Here is a 22649-nt window from a genome sequence, read left to right on the forward strand (position 1 = left end):
TTCCTTAATTTATGCATCCAACCATTCATTTTTAAAAACACATTATGTGCCAGGAATTCCACAAGAAAGCTGAGGATGCTTTAGAGTCACGGAAAAAAACAGATAGGTGGTCAGTTTTACTACAATAAAACAAGTGCTGTGCTGTATGTGTCAGGAACATGTGACTGAGATTTTAACCATAAATTGAAATTATCCAGGTAGAGGTAGTGGGAGGGATGGGAGGGAGTGGATTAGAAGGGAGTTCCAAGAAGAGAAAGCAACATATACAATTTCTGTTTAAATCTTAAAATCATGTCCCATCAAAGGACAGTGCACAAACTTTAAGACATTCAATATTTATGCATTCAAAAATATTTATTGATCACTTAACAATGTGCCAGGTACTATTCATTCTAGTGGTGAGAGAAAGACTCCTAAAAATAAAAATCTGTGGCACGTCAAATGGAATGAATGCTGTTGGCGAAAATGAATCAGATAGAAAGTGCAGGTCAAGGCTGAGGATGACTGAAAGTCCTAGGTTTCTCATGACTGACTGAAACTGGGATGAGGGTCATAAGGTCATTTTTGATGGGTCCAGAGTAGATAGTAGTCATGACCTTGGAAGTATTGGGCACAGCCTGGAGGTAGAGTTGGGGGAGCAATCCTGGCAGGATTAGAGTCCTGACTGCCTTCAGAGAGTTGAGGAAGGTAGACTTCTGGGGAGTCCTGAGAGATCCGGGGCTGTGCCTTGACTCAGTTGGGCTGGGACAGATGACATGACTGGAGGAGAGGTGAGGTGGGTAGCCAGGACCCCATAGTAGAGAGTGTTGTCCATCATGCTATGTTTTGAATTTTATCCAGAAGAAATTGGAGAGCCATGAAAAGGATGTAAGCCAGAAAATAATTACACTGTCAGTGGTGTGGAAGCTATCATGAAGACAGATGAGGCTAAAGATATATAAAAAAGTTCCAGGGCTTCCCTGGTGGCACAGTGGTTGGGAGTCCGCCTGCCGATGCAGGGGACGCGGGTTCGTGCCCTGGTCCGGGAAGATCCCAAATGCCACGGAGCGGCTGGGCCCGTGAGCCATGGCCGCTGAGCCTGCACGTGCGGAGCTTGTGCTCCGCAACGGGAGAGGCCACAACAGTGAGAGGCCTGCGTACCGCAAAAAAAAAAAAAAAAAAAAGTCCCGAAGATATTTAAGATTGAGAATAATAAAAACTATCTCTGAAAAACTTCAGGTACTTTATCTTGGGTCCCCTCTCATTGCTCATTTGATGTGGCAATGGTTAGTGAATTCTGTGAAGCTACAATATCAGTAATGGTATTTAGCTCTTTTCATGTTGTCTGTACAACCAGAGAGTCATACCACAATGGCATTTTTTAGACAGAAAAGGAGAAACAATGCCCTTTTGTCCATAAGGAAGTTAATCAAGTTAAGAACAGAAAATTGTGCAATGAAAATGAAGTACTTAAACCTTTGGGAAAATGTTCTTTTGCCAGATGACCTTACTGAGTGTTCTTGCCAGAAGACACACTTCATTAACTGTGCTGAGAAGAAAGTATTACTCTTATCAGTACTGTTTTAAGGATAGTAAAAATGTTTGTGTGTGTGTGTGTGTGTGTGTAGTGTAAAGTAGCTTTATAGGCCTTTTGTGTCTAATAAGCTACTTCAGTTTCCACCATGCAAACAAGGGCAGGCCAGGTTCCATAAAACACAAATTGAACAGAGTACAAGTCTTATGTAACTATGAGATGCGGAGATTCTTGGCACACAGTAGGGCATTTCAAATATATTTGCGCTTTTATCACTGTTGATATGCTTTATTGATAATAACAATTATAGTCTGTGCAGCTTATATACCTACATACAAATGCCCTAGAAATAAAGATACAAGAATTTCTATCCATTGGCCAATAAGCATTTATGTATGTCAGCCATTACATTTTTTATGCCTCTATAGTACCAAATTCAGACTTCTAATCATTATTATTAGTAGTAGTAGTAATCTAAAAATTATTTTACTCCAATAAATTTTTTATCCTGAAACCCTGAAAGACCTAAAAATCCTTCCCTGAAACCAGAGAAAACTCCGTAACTTCAAGGCCCCATTGATGATAAAATTACTGTCGGTAAAAGAAAAGTTTCTCCCAAATCTCCTCTTTAATTATTAAATGGGTTTGAATATACTGAACTTGATTATATAGGTTTCTTTATTGTTCTGTCTGAATATGCTAAGTAAAATTTTGGTTTTCAAAGCGTTCATTTTTGCTATTAAATTTATTGACCCAAAATAAAGGGGTTTTGTATTTTGAATTGCATCTTAATAATTACATATTAAATGATAGTGTTATCTTAAGATTTTTGCATAATATGTTAACAAATACTTATTTTCAGTTTTTGAGATCCTAATGAGGGCAATAAGATATTTAGTACTTTACAGAGTCTCAAATCAATCATAATATTATTTAATTTGTGTTATGCTCTAAAAATACTTAGTAGCAAGCTAGAAAATGAGCTATGGTATTGAGCATTTGCTTTGATCTGCTAGAAGAAAAACCCTATGAAAATGGGAGTTTTCATCTCCTTTGTTCAGTACTTTATCTCCAATGCCTGGAACCTGGTTTTACATGCCTGGAACCTGGTTTTACATGACTAATATTAAAGGACCTTAATATTTATTTAGGTTTATGTTTATAAAGGATATGTTAGTTGTATACCTATTAAAAAACACAGTTAAGAAAAATCATTCGTAATCCATTTCCCATAAGAAAATGCAGGTAAAGATTTGGTAAATATGTATTTTCGTGGATGTATCAAGTGGATGGCCCAAGGACTGATCTGAATGGAAGATGAATTTAGAGCTCTCAGCCATGGCTAGGATTTCTAATTTCCTTCCAAAGGTTTATGAAATAATGTATGCACTCTCAAGAGTCTTGAAAACCAGACTCTTAAATCAAAAGGTCATTTATTGAGAGGCAGGAGACAGATTTTTCTGCTTTATCTTTCTCTCTCTAGCCCCACAAAATTATACTTAAAGCATGAAATCCCACATCAGGCTGCCTTTTGAATTGTGGATGCATAACTGGTCTTTGTTTTCTCAAATGCGAAATGGAGATAAGAAGTATATGTATCTTACTGGGTATTGTGGGACTCAAAAACGTAATGCATTAGGTACCTTAGGAATGCCAACTTTTACCATTATTAATTAAACAGATCATTTTCCTGTGTTTTAGTTTGCAAACACAGGATAAAGGTCGAATTCAATATAGTTTTTTTTTTTCCACTAAGATGTCATACATCCTGAAAGAATACAGTCAAATTTAAGGAATATTATTGGGATTTCTTTTTAATGTGACAAATATACAAATTTTGGTAGCATGACTTCTTTTCATATATGGTGGCTTAATTCCCATGGTTAGGTATAGTCACGAAACAGAGTAATTCACCCAACTCTCAATTCTCTGCCTGTAGACAGTGTGTCACCTGCATTATGGTTGCCACCAGCCCAATGTAACTTTGAAATCTAAGTTAGTTAACAATCAATTAAAACAATTCAATTCTTCAGTCAAACGCCAGCCACATTTCATGTGTTCAACAACCATATGTGGTTAATACTACTAGATTGAACAAGGTGTACATAGAACGTTTCTATCATTGAAGAATATTTTACTGGACAGGACTGATAGAGCAAGTCTTCCTTTTACTGCTTTTGAAACGAGCTCAAAGTTTGGAGTTAGATGGCCTGTCTTCAACTCTGAACTCCTGGGATTGCTATGTGACTATCAGTAGTTTACTCTCTGATTTTCCACCCTTTTTTTTTTTTAATTTTATTTTTTAACATCTTTATTGGAGTGTAATTGCTTTACAATGGTTTTCTCTCACAAATGGAATTGCAGGGTCAGTGTTGTTGGCACACAGCCAGGAGCCTTGCTCCTTTGCAGAGTTTGTTCTGCTCCTAGAACATCACCCCCAAAGACCTGCTTCAAGCCCTGTTCCTTATAATTGCTTGTTTCAGGTTTTTGCCAGTGGCCAAAAAGATGAAACCCATATGATGTTCTTAGAGGGATTTTGCTGGCCCTAGTCTCCTGTCAAGGACTGTATCCATTGCCTGTCCTCACTTTATGAGGAATCACAATCTAGTTTACCCAGGCTGTCTCATCTTGCTGCAGGTTTGTGTAAGCATAAAAAAATTTTTTTTAATTATATTATTTTAAGACAAGCATAGTTAGAAAGTTGTCTAAAAATCATGAAATGTGTGATAATATGAAGTAACTGTTGTTATTCTTGGTTATCTGTGCTACTCATCATGACTTTTAATATGAATATTGGAAGTGTGATATGTGACTACACTATGTGACAAATTGCTTCATAAGCCTGTTAAATTTCTGCAAATTGAACCGGTATAAAAAAATGGAAAAACCAAATTGCCAGAGTGTTTTATTGCCTTAAAGGTTAGAATTTTAATTCGTATCATTATTTCATAGTAATAATAACAGTTTTGAATATTTCATTTTAATAGATGAAGGGAAACAGTGGAGATAACGCTACCGTTTTCATTATCTGGAATGCAAGTGTTTGAAAATAAAATAAACTGGAGCAGAGGCAGTAATTGAACATGTACCCAAAACTGATTTGCTAACAATTGAACCTGGAGACTAGAATTAAAAGTATCTATTAGAATAAAACTTTTTAGGTCATTGTTTTAAGAAATGGAGTGTCTGTATTGGAATACAATGAAAATCGTGTGCTTGAAGAATGTGATAATCGTAGGCAATATTCAGTTTGATTAACGCTAACTCTTTTTGTAGTTAAAACTTTGAAGAGAATAATGGTTATATATGTATGTGTATATACATATATATAATCATCATAAAAAACAGAAAAATGCCATCGAAGTACAAGATAATTATTCCTAATAAAACTAATAGACTCTAATTACTTTGCCTGTTTTTCACTTTATTTTGTACTTTGTTGTACCTTGTAATATGTATTATATGTGTATAGGTATATATGGGTCACTTTTGTGGGGAAATATTTAAAGAAGCATAGCCTTGGGCAAGTCAGAGAACCTGCAAATTTGGATGTCAGTCACATGATCTTCAGAGCTAAATATTGACCACTTGAGGCAAAAAAAAAAACCAAAACACATTGTGTTTTACCTAGCTTCATGTGCAGTTCCAATTCTAAAGAGAGAGTTTCACCGATGCTTGGATGGGTTAAAATGGCCTTTGTTAAAGGGAAGTAGAGCTTTTCTTTAAATTATTTATTTATTTATTTATTTATTTATGGCTGTGTTGGGTCTTCGTTGCTGTGCGGGGGCTTCCTCTAGTTGTGGCAAGGGGGGGCTACGCTTCATTCTAGTGCGCGGACTTCTCATTGTGGTGGCTTGTTGCGGAGCATGGGATCTAGATGCGTGGACTTAAGTATTTGCAGCACGTGGGCTCAGTAGCTGTGGCTCACAGGCTCTAGAGCACAGGCTCAGTAGTCGTGGCACATGGGTTTAGTTGCTCTGGGGCATGTAAGATCTTCCCGGACCAGGGCTCGAACCCGTGTCCCGTGCATTGGCAGATGGATTCTTAACCACTGCACCACCAGGGAAGTCCCAAGGGAAGTAGACTTTTGAACCTCTTCTTCAGAGGCTATTACTGCTAAAGAGAAGTGTAAGATTCCATTTACCATCTCGTTTCATTGAGGAGCTGCAGCCAAGAAACCAGGCTTGCTATGTCCTGTTTGCCAGTTACATGGTCTCGTGTGTGTCCTGTATAAGCCTTAGCACAAACTGCTTAAAAGGAAAAGGACTTTTCTTCTGGGAAATGAACTTTCCTAGAGGGAGGTGAATACTAGGAAAGAGCTACAGCCAAGTTTAGGGACAGGAAAAAAAAATTTTGAAAGGGTAGAATAGGGTGTAAAAACAACCTCTCTGAAGACAGATTGAGGCCCTAGGGCCTGCTCTCAAAATATTAAGTGAAAATATAAGGAAACATTTTCACCACTTAAGAGAAAGTGGGCTGATCTAGGGTAGGGGGTTAGGAGCTGAAACAAACCTATGAGCTTTTTCAACGCAACACGTCAAGATTTAGTGGTCCAGCTCTATAATTGTTTTGTTGTAAAGTAATTGTGGAAAAGCTCATTGACATTTTATTTTCTTTCTCTGATGCACCCTATAAATCATTGCGAAAAGTATATGTTTTACCTCTCAAATTTAGCTGAAATTGCACTTAAGGAAAAACTGGTTAGTTTTTCATTGTGTGTTGTCATACATGCCCATAATTTCTTTTTAAAATAACCTTTAAATTCTTTTAAATGTTAAACTATGACACAGTTCAGTGCATGACACAACTTTTTGTTTACAACCTCTCATGAACAGAAAATGGCAAATAGTCAACTCATTTTGTCAGACAAAATAATTTTAGTATAGTAACATGTTTCTTGTTCAAAAGTAGTGTTAAGTTGAAATTATACATTAATGTTCATATTCAGTATGTACATTACATACAGGAAAGGCAAACAGAAAATTATGATACTCATATTTTCCAAATGTTTGTGTTTAGTATTATGAAAATTGATAATGAAATACCATAACCTTCATTTTATATATACAAATGATCATAAGTGAATATATATAAGTGAAAATGTATACCTTTTGGCATTCTTTCAAATGAATGTGATGATACATGCTTTTTATTCTTGTTTTACGCTGAGTTTTTGTATAAAAGAGTTAAATCAAGCTGATTAAATCATTTCAGTACCATAAGCGGGGAGCATAGAAGAGAGGATTAGCTCATCAGGCAGGATGGGTTAGGTCATAGTTTATCCAACCATAATTCAAGGGCTGTGTTCTCCGAGTCTGGAAGTTATGGTCGTGTGAAGGATCAGTGCCAAAATGTCTTTTATCATAAGTTGAAACTGCTTATTTCTGCAGCTGGCTAGGCTTTAGATGATTAGTTAGAATTAGTCAGGTATTTTCTTTTCAAAGCTCAGGATTGTCTTCTGTTCTCTGCCTTTGGTTTATAAAAGTGACTATGTTAGTTTGTATCAGATATACAGTGACACTTTTGTTAAGGGAGGAAATCCATTTATAATATGTGTATATATATATATATATATGTATCTTTTTCAATAACTATAAACAGAAGTGGAATCAATGTGAAGCACAGAGATGTATTTGAAATAAAGAAGACTTTGGTAAAAAAACGAAAGATGTAAAAAGCATTGTTTTTCAAACTGTCAATTGTGGCCCATGGTGGGTAATGAATTCAGTTTAAGGCGTCTTTGACAGAATTTTAAGAATGGAATAAAAAAGAAGAGAATAGGTTAACACAGAAAACATTGGCACAGTTATGAAACCTACTAGTGTGTGTGTGTGTGTGTGTGTGTGTGTGTTATTTGTGCTGGATTAAGATGTAAACTGTTTTTCTTACTTTTCCTTACTATTGGCCTTGAACAAAAATAATCTATAAGCTATTAGTGTAGAATAAAAAGGATAAAGTTGCTAGTAATGAAACGCTGGGCAGTTCATCTCCCTAAGCCAGTTTCTCATCTGTAAAATGGGATTCATGCAATCTCCCCTCACAGGGTTAATGGGAGAATTAAGTGAAATGATACATGTTCAAGTGCCCAGCATGGTTCCTGCCACATAGCGTACATTCAATAAATGGTACATTTTATTAGTAGCAACATTGTGACTACTAAACTAATTAACTGCTGGCTTTTCAGCATGCATTAAATTATACTCCGGGATATCTTGAAATGGCTGAAGGAAATCACAGGTGTTCAGTCAAAGTTATACATGGAAAGAGATAGACCAGAGCAAGAGATGTGGTCAGGTGGAGGTGTGCTGATGAATGCCAGATGAATGACAGGCTTGAAGAACTGTATTTGGTTAAGATTATTCCCTGCATTCCAGTAACTCCTGGTTAATTAGGAATCGAGTAGCCATTCAGCCCATCAGCCATCTAACCCACATACCTTTTATATGGCCAAATAGACCTCAAAGGATAATTGGGGTTTACCGTGAGGTCTTGTCAGATACATATGATCTGGTTTCAGAGACTTCTCTGTAAGATGGAACTATTTATTTGAAAGAGTTTCGATTTGATTATCAGATACTCTGCAGTCGTCAGCTGTTGTGAACAGATATTCAGGTTCTCTACCCTTGTCTTGGAACAGGCACAATGAATGGATGTAATAAATAAAGTATGGACCATATTAAAACCAAACTACAGTTGTATGTTCTTACCTCTCTAATTAAATCTGTCATGTTTATCCAGAATTTTGTTTACATTCTCTTTCTCTCTTATTCATGGGCAGATTCCTTGATGGCAAAAAGGATGTCTTATTCACGGTGCTGGCAACCGTTTGACATAAATACATGTTTTTATGTATGAATGATTCCTGACCATCAATATATAAATCATATTGGGACAGACTCACATTTCTTCAGTTTTTTTGTGAAAGACCATTTTTCAGTCTTCCCAGCTGATTTACAGCTGTCACTGCCTAAGGCAGGGAAAAGTGGATGGAAAGTAGTTCTTCATGCTTTGAATTCTGTCTACCAACTAACTCTGGGCGATAGGATTCTGGCCCAAACACCATCCAGTGAGTAGGCAGAGCAGTCCCTATGTCCCCAAATCCCAAAGAACTCTCCATTACTTAAAAGAATCATAGAATGTCTGTCTCTGTTATACTAGAGACCGGAGAATTTGGTTATTTTACGCCTCAGAAGTATACAGTTTCTCTACACGGTCTAGGCATTATCTCTCTATTTCCTTTGTTGGTTTTTGTTTGAGAGCACTGTGAATATTTTTAAGTATGTGAAGACAAATCTTTTTTTCCAGGTCTGAGAATGAATAAAGGTGCCATCACCTCTCCCCGTACTTCTCCAGCAAATACGTGTTCCCCAGAAGTAATCCACCTGAAGGATATTGTCTGTTACCTGTCTCTCCTTGAAAGAGGAAGACCTGAGGATAAACTGGAGTGTATGTGTTTCTTCATTTAGTTTACTTATCACGGTTGGGGTGGGGGATAGGACTGGATATTGACAAACTTAAAATTGTATATACTGTGGTTGTTTACATTCTTATTAAGTAAAGTGATCTTGGTTAATAATTATAAAAAAATTCTCCAATTGAAAATCAGACAATTAAAAGATATTAAGAATCTATCAATTTTAGGTTATTATTGATCAAGGTCCATTTATTACTGAGTATTTCTTGAGCATGTTTATCAATTGATGGTTTTTGTTTTTGAGTTTGCCCAGTTTGGTAACCAGATGATATTGAAAAGTATCCTTTGTGTTGTTTTGAAAATACACTTATTTCTAGTATGTAGGAGGTCTTCCCATTAGGCAGAAAAAGGGTTCACTATCCATAGGCAAACTGAGCCTTTCTCTCTGGAAATCTTCCTTGAAACCTTCTGCACTAACTTTCATTGCCGTGGACAAATAATTTCTTAAATGCCAAGCATGAGAGTTTCATTTCTAGAAGTTGACTCTGAATATTATAAATAGTTAAACAATAGCTTTTTTTTCTTTTACCACGTAGCAGGTGTTTCAGATAGAGAATTTCAATCTAGTTGAAAGGAAAGAAGTGCTCTCTTTAATAAAATACAGTAACTGAGCTCTCTCTGGTGGCAAACTCTACTCATTGCAAGGCAAGAAAATATTTTTCAAACCTTTACTGCAAGCCCCATCATTTAATAATCTATTCTATCTCCAAAGCCCTTGCTAAATACAGAGCTGGTGGTTTGTTCAGTAAGCTGATTAACCTGATTGTATTAGATATCATTCAAATGAATTAAATTTTTTTGCTACTGAAATGATAGTAAAGATAATGAATCCTAAATTTGACATTTCTAAAGTAAATGTAGAATATTGTGACACCTCAGAATTATGATTGGGTAGCATGTTTAGTTTAACAGTAACTTTCGATAATATTTCTCTTACTAATAAAGAATTTAATGTAATATGATTATTTAATAGTGACACCTGCTTAAGTTATGAATAAACCATATTAACATCATTCTTTAAATACATATTTATTAGTTCTAAATGTTGAATATTTGCATTTCAAGATTTATTTGTTTTCCTAAGAACCTACAGAAATCTCTCTCATTCCAAAATAAATATTAATGTTTAGTGAATTTTTTTTGAAGTAATGGCCAGAGAGAAAGTTTTCTCAGGTGTTATGAGGACTGTGTTTGGGATGATTTTACAAATACAAAGATTCGGGCTTCCCTGGTGGCGCAGTGGTTGAGAGTCTGCCTGCTGATGCAGGGGACACGGGTTTGTGCCCCGGTCCGGGAGGATCCCACATGCCGCGGAGCGACTAGGCCCGTGAGCCATGGCCCCTGAGCCTGCGCGTCCGGAGCCTGTGCTCCGCAACGGGAGAGGCCACAACAGTGAGAGGCCCGCGTACCACAAAAAAACAAAACAAAACAAAGATTCTGTTCCAGGTCTGAGAATAAATAAAGACACCATTACTTCTCCCCAACATGGTCTTTGTGATGCAGTTTAATTATTTTTAGGTCAACTGCAAGTATTTTGTTTTTAAGGTAGAATTCCTAAGAGGTATGTTGTAAGTTCTCAATGTGAATCTGTGTCTCAGCAGTCCTCGTCCACAGTTGCCAGGCATAATGTTAACCCACGAGTGATTCAGAAACACTTAATGAATCAAGTTGAACCTGACCTGCCACTTACCTCTCTTCAGTGTTATCAATCCCCTTCCCTCGGTTCTTTAAGTTTTCCAGCTCTTTTTTGAGCTTATACCATTCATTTCTTTAGACTTCCCGCATAGACGGACTTGTTACCACCTGGCATTACTTCTGTGATTTTCACCAGACTCTTGAAAGAAAATGCATTTCAATTTCAGAAACTCATTAAGGTTCTAGCTCTGTTCTAGTTTTCTTCTCTACTCTCCTCAAGTGTGGAGGACCTTAACCTGGTCCTTACTCATCTGGAGCTTGTGTTTGTTGGTTTGTTTTCTGAATGCCAGTGCCAGGCTTTTTCCTACATCAGTTAAATCAGAATCCATTTCTTTCGCCCAGTTTCTTAGCTATGTACTTATACATTTTTCCCTTCTACAGTTGCGCACTTACAGATTCCTAACATTCATATAGTATATTATAGTTATAGATTCTGAAATTTTTTTCAATGTCTTTAAAGAAATCTAATGGTTGTTCATTTAATATATATTTCCAAAATGGTTATGACTTATTAAACGTAATGTATACTAGAGGAAAGAAAAGAAGAAAATAATTAAAATTAACACAGAAGTACATATGATCAAGCATCTAATACAGTTAACTTTTGCAGGTGAGTGATGTTTTTGAATCTCACTTTCTAAGCAGCTAAGCAGAAAGGAGTACAGACGTGTTGTCTTAGGCCAGAGGTTCTTGAACTTGATCGCACATAAGAATCACCTGCAGGGCTTATGAACACACAGCTTGCTCTGCCCCAACTTGAGTATATGTGATTCAGCGAGCCTGGAATAGGACTTCAGAGTTTTCATTTCAGGTCATGCTGATGTTGCAGGGACCGCATTTTGAGAAGCATTGGTTTATGCAGTTCCTTCAGTCCAATGAAAACACACACACACACGCATAATTCATCTGAAACTACAATTGTTCTTGGAATTGATGGTGGCATTATTTGATACGTTCTTTTACCTGGGTTATTAGATAAATTAATGACATGTTTTAAATATTTTTCCCCAAAAAACAATGTTTTATAAATCTATTCAGTGCTTACTGCCACTTCTAATCTCCCCCACCTCTCTCTTCTGCCAGGCATTTACAAAATGTTTACAATAAAGCATTTTTTTTTTCATTGAAAGGAAACTAACAAACAAACGCTTTGAACTTTCCACTGATTATACGCCATTTCTTCAACTTGCTTTCCTTCGCTCAATCTTTGACTCAATCCTAATGCCTCCCTGTGGTCTTTGCCAGTTCTGAGGCCCCGTCAAGTAGAAGGTATTTATTTACCTGTTCCCACGAACCCTTGGAAAGTATGTGTGCGTGCATGTGTGCGTGTCCTGAAGTTGTGGAGGAATTCTATTTTTGTCTTGGTGGAAGTTACCAACCATCAAGGTGCATAGATAAGAACATTGTACCAGGTCTGGTTTGCCCTGTTCACCTTAAGCCCACTACAGTACTTTATGGAGAGCCATTCAATACATCCCTCTTTGAGTCTCCTTAGATTCCTCAAATACTGTGACCTCAACTCCATTTTATTTCAGTCACCCACTTTTGTTGCAATACCCCAAGTCTTTTAATTCCCAAAGACTGCTCTTATTCTATAAATTTAAATTCTAGTATTTTACTTTGACCACAGCCTAAGCTCACGTAACTTTTTACTTTTCTGCTTTGAGTTTAAATATAGCATAGCACAGTACTCAAGAGCTTGGACCCTTCACTTCACTAACTGAATGAATCTTAGCTTTGACCCTTACTATCTGAGTGACCCAGGCACATTGTTAAAACCTCTCAGGCCTCAGCTTCCCCAGCTGTAAAATTGGGATCATAATAATGTCTATCTTGTATGTTTGCTATGAGAATTAAATGAACCAGTATTTGCTCACATAAATTCCTTCACATTTATGTGAATGTTAAATGAAATAAAAATAAGTTAATGGGCTTCCCTGGTGGCGCAGTGGTTGAGAGTCCGCCTGCCGATGCAGGGGACACGGGTGCGGGCCCCGGTCCGGGAAGATCCCACATGCCGCGGAGCGGCTGGGCCCGTGAGCCATGGCCGCTGAGCCTGCGCATCCGGAGCCTGTGCTCTGCAACGGGATAGGCCACAACAGTGAGAGGCCTGCGTACCGCAAAAAAAAAAAAAAAAAAAGTAAGTTAAGAATTCTTGCCCCTTGACCGCTTCACTTCCTCCTGAACTTGCTTGCTGCTTTTGGGCCTCGCACCCCTTCAAATGTAGACTGACCCCGTAATTCGTGAGGTCAATCATTCCTTCTCACTTAGTTTTGAACATCCAATTTATTTGCTCATATACTGAGCTGCCAGAGATTTTGTGAAATGATAATATAATTCTGTGGATTAGAACTCTTCTCAAAACCTCAGCTGGCCTTCAGTGCCTTCAGTGTTTCTCTGGTCATTGACTTCTCCTAGTTAAAAGTTCATTCAGATGCTTTGTTACTTCAAACACCTACCTAATTAATCGTCATCTCACTCATTAGCTGTAAATTCTTATAACTTTCTCTCATGTTGCCTAAAACTTGTCAACTTCTATACCTGTTCTTTCCTCTTCTTCTGACTCAGGAAGAATGGGTCCCTTTTGTAGTTCCCTATTGAATAATACATCAAAGTAAGTCCTTAACTTAGCATCCATAAACTAATCTGGCTCCACAATTTGACCCCAACCTACTTGCATTTGGCTATGACCTGCACAAAAAAGTCCCAGTCATATGAATCTACTTTTTAATTATCAGACAAACTCTGAACTTTTCCACCTTCATGCCTTTGCTTATAATGTGCATTTGCTAGGGGTGTATATCTTTCCCAGTGTATATCAGATCCAGTCCAGTCTACACTTGAAGCCTAGCTCACATCATGAGTCCTCTTGCCATCTCTAATCAGATTATTTTACTCTCCTTCCTTGTACCATTGCACTGTGTGTAACTTCCCACTCTAGCACCTACCACTTATATATGTGTGTTTTTCAAAAGATAGATGCTCAGTAAATGCTAGTTAAATGGAACTGTATTGAAGTCTACAGGTGCTTGACAAGAGGAAGATAATGTGAATTATTGAAGGCATCAAATAGTACTAAATTTATACTTTTATTTAAAAGTATAAATGTGGCATTCACATTGGGATTAGTGTTTATCAAATTATTAATGACTTAGCTAGAATAACTTTAAGTTAGCTTACAGTTACTGAAAATATATCACTAAAAAGAAATCAATAGGAAAATGTCCAGAAAAATACACAATTGACATGCAGATAATGAGGACTACTCTGTATGTTAAAGTTACGGCTCTGTCTAGTATTAATCTTAGAACCACTGAAATTTAATATTGAAAAGTCCTCAGATATCATCTAGTTAACCTTCCTATATTGTCAATGAAAAATTTAAAGCCCAGAGAGACTGGTTATTAATTATACCACCAGTTTAGCTATCTGTGACTAAAATGTATGATTTCTGACCTGCTGTATAGGTGCCCTTTTTATTTTGAAAAGCTGCCTTTCCTTGTTTAGATTATTGTTTCTTTTCTTTTTTTTTTTTTTTTTTTTTTTTTTCGGTACGCGGGCCTCTCACTGTTGCCTCTCCCGTTGCGGAGCACAGACTCCGGACGCGCAGGCTCAGCGGCCATGGCTCACGGACCGAGCCGCTCCGCGGCATGTGGGATCCTCCCGGACCGGCGCACGAACCCATGTCCCCTGCATCGGCAGGCGGACTCTCAACCGCTGCGCCACCAGGGAAGCCCTATTGTTTCTTTTGTGTAGAAAAGAAGAAAGTATAACACCATTATATTAGATGTAAAAAACTCCAAACAAATGATTTTCACCTCTGCCCTTGTGGGTTATTAGATAGGTCTTGAAATACATAAAACAGTAAAAAATTGTGGGTTAAACAAATTCTGGCTTAAATGCTTTTTAAAATATATACTTTATAATCTTTAAAAACAATTTCCATAATAATATTTTCATATCAATAACATTATACAAAGTACAAAAACATATTCTATGGGAAAATAGATTAAAAACTTGCACATCTTTTGGAAAAGAAACAAATTCTAGATATAAAGAATTACCCTCATATTGTGTAATGTGCCTTTCCTTTGAGCTTTTAACCAAATTCATGTGTGGGCACATAATTGTTTCTATATAAAGTGTAATTGCATGAGCATAAAAATAGAAAAAATGTGGGTTAAACTGGTTTGTAACTTTTTAAGAGGTACCCACCTTTGGAAGCTATCATGTTGACAGAATAATTTTAATATTGGGCTTAAATTATTTTTGCACCTAAAAATCTATATCCTTATATGTTGGTTTTAAAAATAAAACCTCTTTGTTCAATGATTCACTTGACCTTGGAGACTACTTTTAAATTCTAAGGAAAAAATAGTCTTGTTATAATGTTTGAGGATCACTATAAGTTTTATCAGTATTATTCAGATATGCTTTTAAAAGGGAAAGGTTCTATAGGCTTACCAAGCCAAACAATTTTTATTTTCTGTGGTGTTAATAACTGCCTTTTTTTCCTCTTTATTTGATTAGTTTCTTTATTCCTATATAACTAACTAATTCCTAAATCCTCCACCATAAATTCTGGTTTGGAAACTTGTGCTCTCCATCTATTCCTTCATCTTTTCATTGTTAGTTACCTTCTCCTTTATTTTACTTGTTCAGTCTTTCTGAAATCACTATTTTTAGATGTTCAAACTCCATGACAGAACTTTGACTTATTATATTTTTTAATTTTCCTGTTTTCCAACTTCTTTTCTTTTATGTCTTTCATTTGACATCTGGTACATCTTCTACATCTAGGATGACTTTTTTTTTTTTTTTTTTTTTTTACTCTTTCTAGCATAATTTTCACTTAACAGAGAATCCTTTTTGTTGTCGGCACCGTCCTTATTTGCTATTATTCTTATTTTATCGATTGAGTCTTTCCTCTTATTTATAAGGTTCCCCTCTCCCTGCTTTGCTGGTTTCTTCCAAATTACTTCATTTTGAAACAACTACTTGGTGGTTGTGGGTAGGTGGGTGGGTAGATGAGGTTTAAGTCTGACTCATTAGAGATGAGCAAGGGGACTTAACATTTCTCAATGTTCAGTATATCCATTTTCACATGATTACACTCTTTGGTATTGGACCCCTACCATCAGAATGCCTGAGTACCCTGAACTCAGAGTCCCTGTGGCTTGACTGCTAAAAAGCTCAAAGATCCAGTCTGCTTTAAGGTAGAGGGCTGGCATACCCTCAGGTGCAAGCTGTGAGGGGTAGTGTTTAAAGGTCTAATTTCTTTTCATGAAGATTATGTTTCCTTTTCTGTGTGAATCTGTGCCTCCTCTTTACCACCAGCTTACGTCTATATTTCTCAGGTTTCTACATCAGACACCATGTGTTTTCCAGCTTCTAAAATTTTATTTTTCTTGTCTCCTCTCACGTTTTCTTTGTACTTGTGGGTTTATGCCTGTTTCATCCCTTACTGTTACTGTAGTGGACCTTCAGTAGAAAGGCAATGTAAATATGTGTGTTCAATATTTCTTGTTTTGCATGACCCCACTACAATTTTAAATTAGGAAAGTAGACTTACCTCTGAAAATTAAAGTTCTAGAATTCCTCTCTCGCATCGGAATCAAAGAAAAGTTTTATCATTGATTTATAATTGGTGATATTTAGACTACAAGATACTTAGTGCTCAATATATGTACACTGTTTTTATTATTGCTATAATTATTAACTAGAACATAAAGTTCTCCAACTTTGTTCCTTGGTGAATTAGACAGGATTTATAGACAGCCATTAACTCCTGTTAATGTGTGTAGAAATTAATATAAAAATATACTAGGGCTTCTACTTCATACAACAGTAAAGTGTTCTCAGACCAACTTTTCTGCTAGAAACAACTAGAACATTTAAACTCAATATTTTTTTTAAAAAAAATCTGTTTGTAAATTTTAGGAAATTATCGAGGCAAGTTGGATTTGTGGGTTAAATTTTTGGGAGCGGGGAGCCAGGCTTTTGCCAGTATTTTTAAACTGTAAATTCTTAGGCACCTTAGAGGCTGAGAAGGTAAGCAGCTTTGGTAGACTGGTCTTGGGGAAAAAACTTGAATTCTGGAGTCTTTTTAGAAGGCATATGATGGTCTCTAATTGTGGTTTTAATTCCCATTTTCTTTACGATTGATGATGTTAAGTACTTTGTTATGACTGACTACTCACCTCTCTTCCATTTTTGAAGCATCTGTTCGATTTTTTGCCTCTTTACTAATTGGGTTGTTTGCTATTTTATTACTGAGCTAGGGTTTGCTCATATATTGTAGAAACAAGTCCTTTGTTAGATATATGTGTGCTGAAAATTTTTTTTCAAATCTGCAGCTGGCTTATTTATTTTCTTAATAGTCTTCTATTTTTCTTTTTGATGATCAGAAGTTCCAATTTTGATGAAGTTTAATTTACCTATTTTTTAAAAATCTTTGATGGTTCATATTGGCTTATGTTGAGGTTATGAAGATATTGTCCTGTATTTTCTTTTAGAAGGTTTATAGCGCTGCTTTAATGTTAAAGTTTAGTTTCAAAAAATTTTAGTTTTAAAGTTAAAATTCAGTTAGACCTAATGTTCATGTTTGGTGTGAAGTAAGGGTCAAGGTACTTTTTTTAATATGAATATCCATCCAGCTGTTCCATCATCATTTTTTGAAAAGACTTTTCTTATCTCATTGAATTGCTTTTGTCCCTGTTGACCATAAGTGTGTGGAATTGCTTTTGTCCCTGTTGACCATAAGTGTGTGGATCTCTATCTATATTCCTATTTCCCATTGTTCTGTTGTGTAGCCCTTAGTCAGCATGTCACTATCTTGATTCACTTGATCTTTAGCAACTCTTGAAGTCAGGTCGTGTAAATCCTTCTGATTTGTTCTCCCTTTTCAGGGTTGTTTGGGGTATCGTAAGTCTTTTTTATTTTTATGTAAGTTTTAGAATCAGCCATGTTAATATTTAAAACAAAGCTACTGGTATTTTTATTGAGATTGTATCTGTTATATAGAACAATCTGTGGAGAATTTACATTTTAATGATATTGAATCTTCCAGTTCATGAACATAATACATCTTTTCATTTATATAGGTTTTCTATAATTTTTCTTGGTGAAGTTTTATATTTTTTGCACAGAGGTCTTGTCCAACTCTTGATAAATTTATCTTATATATTTAGGTTTTTGGATGTTATTATAAATGATATGTTTTATGTTTCGTTTTCTAATTGTTCTTCACTAGTATGTAAAACTGCAACTGACTTTTTAATCTGACCATATCACTAAATACATATACTTATGTGTATTTATATATAAACATATATGTCTTAATATTTATACGTTATATAATTTCTAATATAAAACATAACCTATATGTTATATAAGATCTAATTATATAGTTATATAAGTTCTAATATAAGATATAATACATATGATATATGTTCTAATAAGAAGATATAGATAACATATCAGTTACATAAGTTCTAATACGTATATACATAATGTAAATTCTTATATATATATGAAATATGTATATATATACGTTCCAATTCTTTTTGATGATTCAGTAGAATTTTCTAATTGTACAAACATATCATTTGTAAGTAAAGATAGTTACATATGACAACCCATCACTGCTTCTTTGTGGACAGACAGAGCACCTTTCAGTGCTACCATCCCTGTCACACACCCCTTTCTTCAATTACTGCTGTTGCTGCTGCCTCTCATCAGCATGGATTCTGTGAAGCCCCTTTTTTCTTGGGTCACTAGCATCTGATTAATCATCTGGGCTTGTGTTTCTGATTGGTAGAGGCTGGGTCATGTGCAAACCCTATTTTCAAGTCAGGCTAGTAAAGGAAGGTATCTGGCCTTTGATCTGTTACTGTGCTTTATAAAGTCTGGCTTTCAGAATTTAGGAAGATGTTTCAGATGCTGCCCAAAATGAATGACAGGTACCACACACCCACCCCACTTGTGTGTACGTCTTTGAGCTCATGTTTCCAACAAGATTTACCAGTAGACATAGGTAAATGTCCATATACCTGAGCTGTATGAAATGGTTTAGCAGTCATTTACTCCAATAAGGATTAACAGAGTCACAAGCATCCCTCATTCTAAAATATAGTTAGGTTTTGGAAGTCCTTGCCTTGTTCCTGGTACTTAACCCCTTCTCTGAATGGTGTATGAATTTTTGCCACTTAAAAAGGTATTTTTACCATTTTATGCTACACTAGAAAATCTTGAAATGCTTAGTATCCATGTTGTGGTAAGTTTTTTTGTTTGTTTGTTTCTTTCTGAATTTTATTCTCATTTAATATATAACAGAGAACAGTTATCATGGTTTGCAAATCAAGATATTTACATTCTTTAGCAAACCTAACATTCTATCCTTTAATTCAATAGGTATACATTTCCCCTTACATTTCAACATCTTTAAAGTCTGTTTCCATTTTACAGTGAATAGAACACATTAGCTAGATTGGCAGCATTTTTTTCCTTTTAGTGATGTGCAGACTAGTTTTGCATCTTATAAATATCTTAGAATTTTTGAAATATAATACTTATTTTTAAATATAAAAATAACAATGAGTTACAGATTAAGGTCATTGCATAATTATGTCTCCTAGTTGTCAGTGTCTTTGGTTAATATTATAGACCTCAGACATCAAGACTCTCCAGGAAATTATACAAACCCAACACAAACCCTCATTTCCACTCCTCTATTTTTACAGCTGTGTCATTCTTCTCTGTTTATCTCAAAACGGCACCTGCAGCCTCTTCTGTAGTCTCCTGGTGGTGTGTGAATTATACAAGGGAATCCTCAGGCCGGGCATGGACCTCTGCCATGCTGCTTTCCTGAGCTCCCTAGCACAGAGCCAATAGTGTCTTTTTCCTCATTTGATTAGTTCAAAGAGTGGTTACCCTATGAAACTACATCTCCGATTTAAACAAATACACCATTATACCCATGATAATAATGCCATTTATGTCTTTGCATCCCCTATCAGGAAAATTCCCTTATTTTGCACTAATTTTTCCTTTCCCATACTGCTTAAGGATTAATCAAAACAATGGCTTATATTTGTGTAGTGACCTACAGCTTTGTGTGTATCATCTCACTTTCACAACAAATGTCTTTTTTTTTTTAATTTTCATTGGAGTATAGTTGATTTACAATGTTGTGTTAGTTTCAGGTGTACAGCAAAGTGAATCAGTTATACATATACGTATATATATCCAGCTGACTTACAACATTATGTAAGTTTCAGATGTGCAACATAGTGATTCACAGTTTTTAAAGATTATACGCCATTTATAATTATTATAAAATATTGGCTATATTTCTTGCCTTGTACAGTATATCCTTATAGTTTATTTTATGCATAGTCGTTTATACCTCTTAACCCCTATCCCTAACAAATGTGTGTCTTATGACAGGGTGATTATCCTTATTTTACAGATAAGAAAACAGCGTTTGACTAAGCTCACATAACAGTGGATGGTAGATTCCAAATTATAATTGATTTCCAGACCTCTGAATTAGTTATTTCTTCTTATCCACTCTGTCCTTTAATATTCAGACTCTGAATGTCTGAATTCCTTCTCTTCTGTTATTTTGAATTTCCATTTAATGATCTTGTAATACAAATTTGAACAGACAATAGCACTTTTTAGTGTTTTCTAGCTATATAACAAAAATTGGTAGAATTTATATCTGATATCCAGTATTTTCATTAATGATTAATTCATCTTTAAGCTTGAGAAATGTTCCCAAAATCAACTGCTTTGAGGAGGGGAGGGATTTAGTAGTATTTGTTTTTGACAGAAAATAAATTTTAAAGAATATGCCTTATTCTAGCATTGATCTTACTCACCTATAATCTTTTTTTCAACACCTCTTTTATTTCTAGTTATGTTTCGCCTCTATGACACGGATGGAAATGGCTTCCTGGACAGCTCGGTAATTTTTTTCTTCAAATTTTCTGTGAAAATTTCAAAGTAGTTTGTTCTGAAAAAATGCAATGAATAAATTTATAGCTATTACCACAGAAGATACAATATAATTTCCATGCACTCACACAGCATTTTTATCATCTGACTTTTTGAAAGCAAGTGATCTGAGGAAACTGTTAGGATTACAGCTGTTCTGTTGAATAATTTTACTACAAAAAAGTGACTTTTTATGTACAGAAAGATAAAAAAGACTTCAACCCTGTCTGAATAAAATATAAGAGAAAGATGAGACCATTGATGTAAAAAGAAAAAATATATATATAGGAAAGTATCAAGAATACAGGTAGAATTTAAAGGAATTATGAAGTTGATTCAATCATTTTATTATTTTCCCACTTTTTAAGTACTGTTACTCACATGTGTTGATGAAATGGGTAATTATATTTAAAACTGCTTTGGCAAACTTCCCTTCTCATCCGATTTTAAATCCAACTTGCACTCTATCTATAATTTTACTCATAAAAATCAATAGAAGAAAAATACCATCTCACAGAAAGTAATAATTAAATGTTTATTTTATTTGTAGTATATGCAAATCATTGACAGTTTTCAGAGAAGTTAGACTCTTAGTTCTCAAATCAGGGCCTCCTGAGTATATCCATCTCAGTTTCCACCAATGATGTATTTTCTATTTAACATTTTGTATATTATATCATGTCCTGTTCTATGAAGGTAATATAAGAATATTAACAAAAGAGTAAGTGTCACATTATGGAAATTTTGAAGTACATAGGTACATGTAAAAACAAATGTTTTGATATTTAATATTGATTAAAATAAACATTATTTCTGATAATGAGTTTCTCTCATCATCTGATATGTCCCTCTATGGCAGAACTCAAACAGACTGTTACAAGCAAAGCAGTGAAGTTAGAGACATATTTATGTAACACTGAGTAGGATAATGGTGCATTCGCTTCTCCAGAGAGAGATAAAAATATATAATTCCTACTCTAGGAAATGACCACCAATCTGAATTGATGCTGTGATTGTGGGATTTCTTATGTTAGGGTCTTTCTAATTTTTCAAATGCTGTTATTTTTAAGTGCCTAGTAGTGTTCAGTTTTCCACTTAGGAATATTAAACAACATGATACATTTGCTCATTTTCTGGTAGCATTTCACGGCTAGAAGTTTAGATTTCTTCTACATATGTCAATATGCTTATTGTAACATTTCTGACTACACTAATGCAAATTATATTTTTAATGCAGATTTGTTTTCTTTTTCTTTTTAATTAAATTAAAACAATGTTTCTTTACTAGGCTCTTAGCCATGGGTTGGCAGCTGATTAGAAAATTTAGTCAAATGCTTTTCTTGGTCTCTGGCCATTTTTTGGTTAACATATAGTAGATTACTAGCAATATTTATAACTGTATTCCCAATATTAAACAATGAGCTGAGGATAAATAAGTTTGTTTATGATTAAATTAGTCTTTTTTAAAGTAAAGGTCTGGATTTAATTTCTGTGATTTTCTCCATATAACTTACTGCCCCAGGATATTTCCTTCACTGTCAGGTAGGAAGCACACCTTCTGATATCATTTGTCTTTGAAATTTAAAGGCTATGTTCGTATACTGGAGACACAACAGAAGAAAATTAATACTTTGAGAAATGACCAGTGTGTCTAATAATGCTAGTTAATGTTGATTGATCACTTGTGCCAGATAAGATAAATGTATTTCATATAACAGCATATTTAATCTTGGTAGCAACTCTATGAACTAGGTACTATTAGAATACCCATTTTACTGTTGAGGAAACTTAGAGAGGTTAAATGACTTATCTAGTACCACATGTGTACACAATAGTCCACCAAAAATAGCTTCTGTTCCTCCAAACATATCCAGAGACTTTAACAGTTCCAAACCATTAAGGCATATATAAGCAAAGATAAAGTAACTGGAAGATTAGTTACACACACACACACACACACACACACAC

The 22649-nt window shown here is 35.3% G+C and overlaps 1 protein-coding gene across 6 annotated transcripts in view; it reads left to right on the forward strand.

Annotated features, from left to right (window-relative positions):
- The window catches only part of DGKB (diacylglycerol kinase beta), a 703373-nt gene that overhangs the window by 168683 nt on the left and 512041 nt on the right, over nucleotides 1-22649 (forward strand). For all 6 annotated transcript variants that reach the window (XM_029233668.1, XM_029233663.1, XM_029233664.1 and 3 more), the window contains 2 exons: nucleotides 8819-8959; nucleotides 20603-20652. In XM_029233668.1, the coding sequence (XP_029089501.1) occupies nucleotides 8819-8959; nucleotides 20603-20652 (191 nt within the window). The remainder of the gene's footprint in view (nucleotides 1-8818; nucleotides 8960-20602; nucleotides 20653-22649) is intronic.

The sequence above is a fragment of the Monodon monoceros genome, unplaced genomic scaffold, assembly GCF_005190385.1.
Source record: "Monodon monoceros isolate NGI ecotype Baffin Bay Population unplaced genomic scaffold, NGI_Narwhal_1 Super_Scaffold_2, whole genome shotgun sequence".
NCBI lineage: Eukaryota > Metazoa > Chordata > Mammalia > Artiodactyla > Monodontidae > Monodon > Monodon monoceros.